The following is a 3,384-nucleotide window of genomic DNA, read 5'->3' as shown; positions in this document are numbered from 1 at the left end:
AGCTCTATTTTCAGTTTTTGAGAATCTTCATATTGACTAGATGGCATTCCTATCAGCAGTGAATGAGAGTTCCTTTTTCTCCACATCCCCACCAGCACTAATTGTTCTTGTTCTTTGTGATGTGTGCCTTTCTCTGTGGCATGAAATGTTGCCTCATTGTTATTTTGATTTGCATCTCCCTGATAATCAGTGATGTGGAACATTTTTTTTATGTGCCTTTTGGCCATTTGTATTTCTTATTTGAGGAAGTGTCTGTTCATTTCTTTTGAAATGATAATTTTTATTTATTTTTATTAATATCTTCGAATATGATTGTAGTTGATCTTCAGTCATGTAAAGAACATCCCAGTACCACATTCCCATCATCAAAGTCCCAAATCCCCCTTCTCCCCACCCCACTCCCGCCTGTGCTCTAGACAGGCCCTCCCTCATTCATTCACATTGTTATGACAGTTCTCAATGTAGTTATTTCTCTAACTGCATTCATCACTCTTTGTGGTGAGCTTCCTGTCGTGAGCTGGACCTTCCAGTCCTCCTCTTTTTTTTTTTTTGACTCTGAGTATTATTGCAAAAATGTCTTATTTTTCTTAAAACCCATAGATGAGTGAGACTATTCTGCATCTATCTCTCTCCCTCTGATTTATTTTTTCTCCCCATTTTTTGATGGGGTTAGATTTTTTTCTTAAGTTCTGTCAGTAACTTGATAGCTTAGATATTATTAGCCCCTATTCTGATAGGTATTAGATAAATAGTTTTCCCATTCTGTGTGTGGCCTTTGTAATGTAGTCACTATTTTTTAGTTTAAAGGGCCCTTGTGTCATTGCAAAACAAGGTAACAAATGTAATAATTCTTCTTATTAATAGTTTTCAATATATATATATATATATATATATTTTATTTTTGCTTTTTGAGCCACCCTTAGGATGCTCAGGGGATAGTTCTGGCTATGCTCTCAGAAATCGCTCCTGGCTTGGAGGGCCGGCCATAAGGGTCCCTGGGGGATTGAACCACGGTCTGTCCTAGGTTGGTCATGCGAGACAAATGCCCTACCACTTGTGACACCACTCTGGCCCCTGGTTTTCAACGTTTATGTCTGTAGAACAGCTGCATTCTTTGAGCAAGTCACTGAAAACCATTGCTGTTATCAAGATTACTTACCATCCTACATTAATAAGCAATCCATCATTTCATTTCATAAACACAGACGTTTCTACTATCATATAATATGTGCATTCAAAGAAATATGTAGAGTTGTGAAAAATTGAACACTGGAAACAATACCTTTGTTACCATATAATATAATCACCACAAAAAAGTACTAATATGCTTTAAACAACATTATCAGTTTTCTAAATGATGAAGATTTAGGGATCAGGGTTTCTGCGCAGATGTTGGCCTGGTAGGCGCCGCGCCATCTGTTGGCTGATCGCGGCTCCTGGGGAAGAGGACGCGAGGCTCGTCTTCCCGCAGCTATGATGCCGGTGTGGCAGCTGGTGGTGGTGGTGGGCGGCTGGACCGCAGTCTACCTGGCTGACTTGGTTCTTAAGTCATCTGTGTATTTTAAGAATTCTTATGAAGACTGGCTGGAAAACAACGGACTGAGCGTGTCTCCCTTTCACATCAGATGGCAGACTGCCGTTTTCAATCGTTGCTTTTACAGTTGGGGGCGAAGGAAAGCAAGGATGCTTTACCAGTGGTTCAATTTTGGAATGGTGTTTGGCGTGATTGCCATGTTTAGCTCTTTTTTTCTCCTGGGAAAAACGCTGATGCAGACTTTAGCACAAATGATGACTGATACTCCCTCTTCTTCCTCTTTCTCCTCTTCTTCCTTTTCCTCCTCTTCCTCCTCTTCTTTTTTTTCATCTTCCTCATTTAACAATGAGCAAGTGCTACAAGTTGTGGTTCCTGGTATCAATTTACCCATCAACCAACTGACCTATTTCTTTGCTGCAGTCCTCATTAGTGGTGTGGTACATGAAATTGGACACGGAATAGCAGCTATTAGGGAACAAGTTCGCTTTAATGGCTTCGGATTTTTTATCTTCATTATCTATCCTGGAGCATTTGTTGATCTGTTCACCACTCATTTACAACTTATATCACCAGTCCAGCAACTAAGGATATTTTGCGCAGGTATCTGGCATAATTTCGTCCTTGCACTCCTGGGTATTTTAGCTCTTGTTCTCCTCCCTGTAATTCTCCTGCCATTTTACTACACTGGAGTTGGGGTGCTTATCACTGAAGTTGCTGAGGACTCACCTGCCATTGGACCTAGAGGCCTTTTTGTGGGAGACCTTGTCACCCATTTACAGGATTGTCCTGTTACTAATGTGCAAGATTGGAATATGTGTCTAGATACCATCGCCTATGAGCCCCAAATTGGTTACTGTATAAGTGCGTCAACTTTACAACAGTTAAGCTTCCCGGTTAGAGCATATAAGCGGCTAGATGGTTCAGTCGAGTGTTGCAACAACCACAGTCTCACAGATGTGTGCTTCTCCTACGGAAATCATTTCAATAAGCGATTGCATACATGTCTACCAGCCCGGAAAGCCATCGAAGCCATGCAAGTTTGTAGAACCAATAAAGATTGTCTGAAAGCCTCAAGTTTCTGTATAATACCATCTTTGGAAATGCATACTCGCTTAATCAAAGTGAAGCACCTACCTCGTATTGATATGTTGTACGTAGGGCATCCACTGCACCTTCACTACACAGTGAGTATCACCAGTTTTGTCCCACGTTTCAAATTCCTAAGCATAGATCTCCCTGTGGTTGTGGAGACATTTGTCAAGTACCTGATATCCCTCTCAGGAGCTTTGGCTATTGTTAATGCAGTGCCCTGCTTTGCTTTGGATGGACAGTGGATTTTAAATTCATTCCTGGATGCTATCTTCACCCCAGTGATTGGAGACAATGATCTCAAAGATCTGATAGGTTTTTTCATTTTGCTCGGTGGCAGTATACTCTTAGCTGCCAATGTCACTTTGGGTCTCTGGATGGTTACAGCACGGTAATATCTTCACTCCACCTGGCAAAGCCATTGAGTTTCAGTATACAAAATTGAAAACCTAGAGGAGGTAGAGCTCAGTGGTAGAGCATTTGACTGCAAAATTGAAAACCTACTTGCTTTAAAACATAAAGTGTTTCCTAAAAATTCTATTTTTTAACTAGCAACTTTAATATCTTCCAATATCCTGAGTATATAAACTCTGAGGTAGGGAAAAATATGAAATGAAAGCTACTGTTTCTGACCACATTCTTGGTTTAAATCCCGAATTTAGAACATCAGGTGCATGTGGAACTATTTCTAAACAAGTATGACCATGTGAAATAATTTTTGTGTGTTATGTTGGTGTAGTATGAGAGAAGATAATTGGGAG

At 40.4% G+C, this 3,384-nt stretch overlaps 1 protein-coding gene across 1 annotated transcript; it reads left to right on the top strand.

Moving 5' to 3' along the window:
- The first annotated feature begins 1,401 nt into the window (after positions 1-1,401).
- Positions 1,402-3,162, top strand: LOC126023521 (membrane-bound transcription factor site-2 protease-like). Its single transcript, XM_049784152.1, has one exon. The coding sequence runs from the start codon at positions 1,474-1,476 to the stop codon at positions 3,016-3,018; it is 1,545 nt and encodes a 514-aa protein (XP_049640109.1). The 5' UTR covers positions 1,402-1,473; the 3' UTR covers positions 3,019-3,162.
- The last annotated feature ends 222 nt before the right edge of the window (positions 3,163-3,384 follow it).

This window comes from Suncus etruscus, chromosome 1, assembly GCF_024139225.1.
Source record: "Suncus etruscus isolate mSunEtr1 chromosome 1, mSunEtr1.pri.cur, whole genome shotgun sequence".
NCBI lineage: Eukaryota > Metazoa > Chordata > Mammalia > Eulipotyphla > Soricidae > Suncus > Suncus etruscus.
The sequence above is the reverse complement of the archived record's forward strand: the minus strand, read 5'-3'. Positions and strand labels throughout refer to the sequence as shown.

Excerpts from the sequence above, each read along its gene's own strand:
- LOC126023521 (XM_049784152.1), top strand. The coding sequence starts at position 1,474 with ATGATGCCGGTGTGGCAGCTGGTGGTGGTGGTGGGCGGCTGGACCGCA.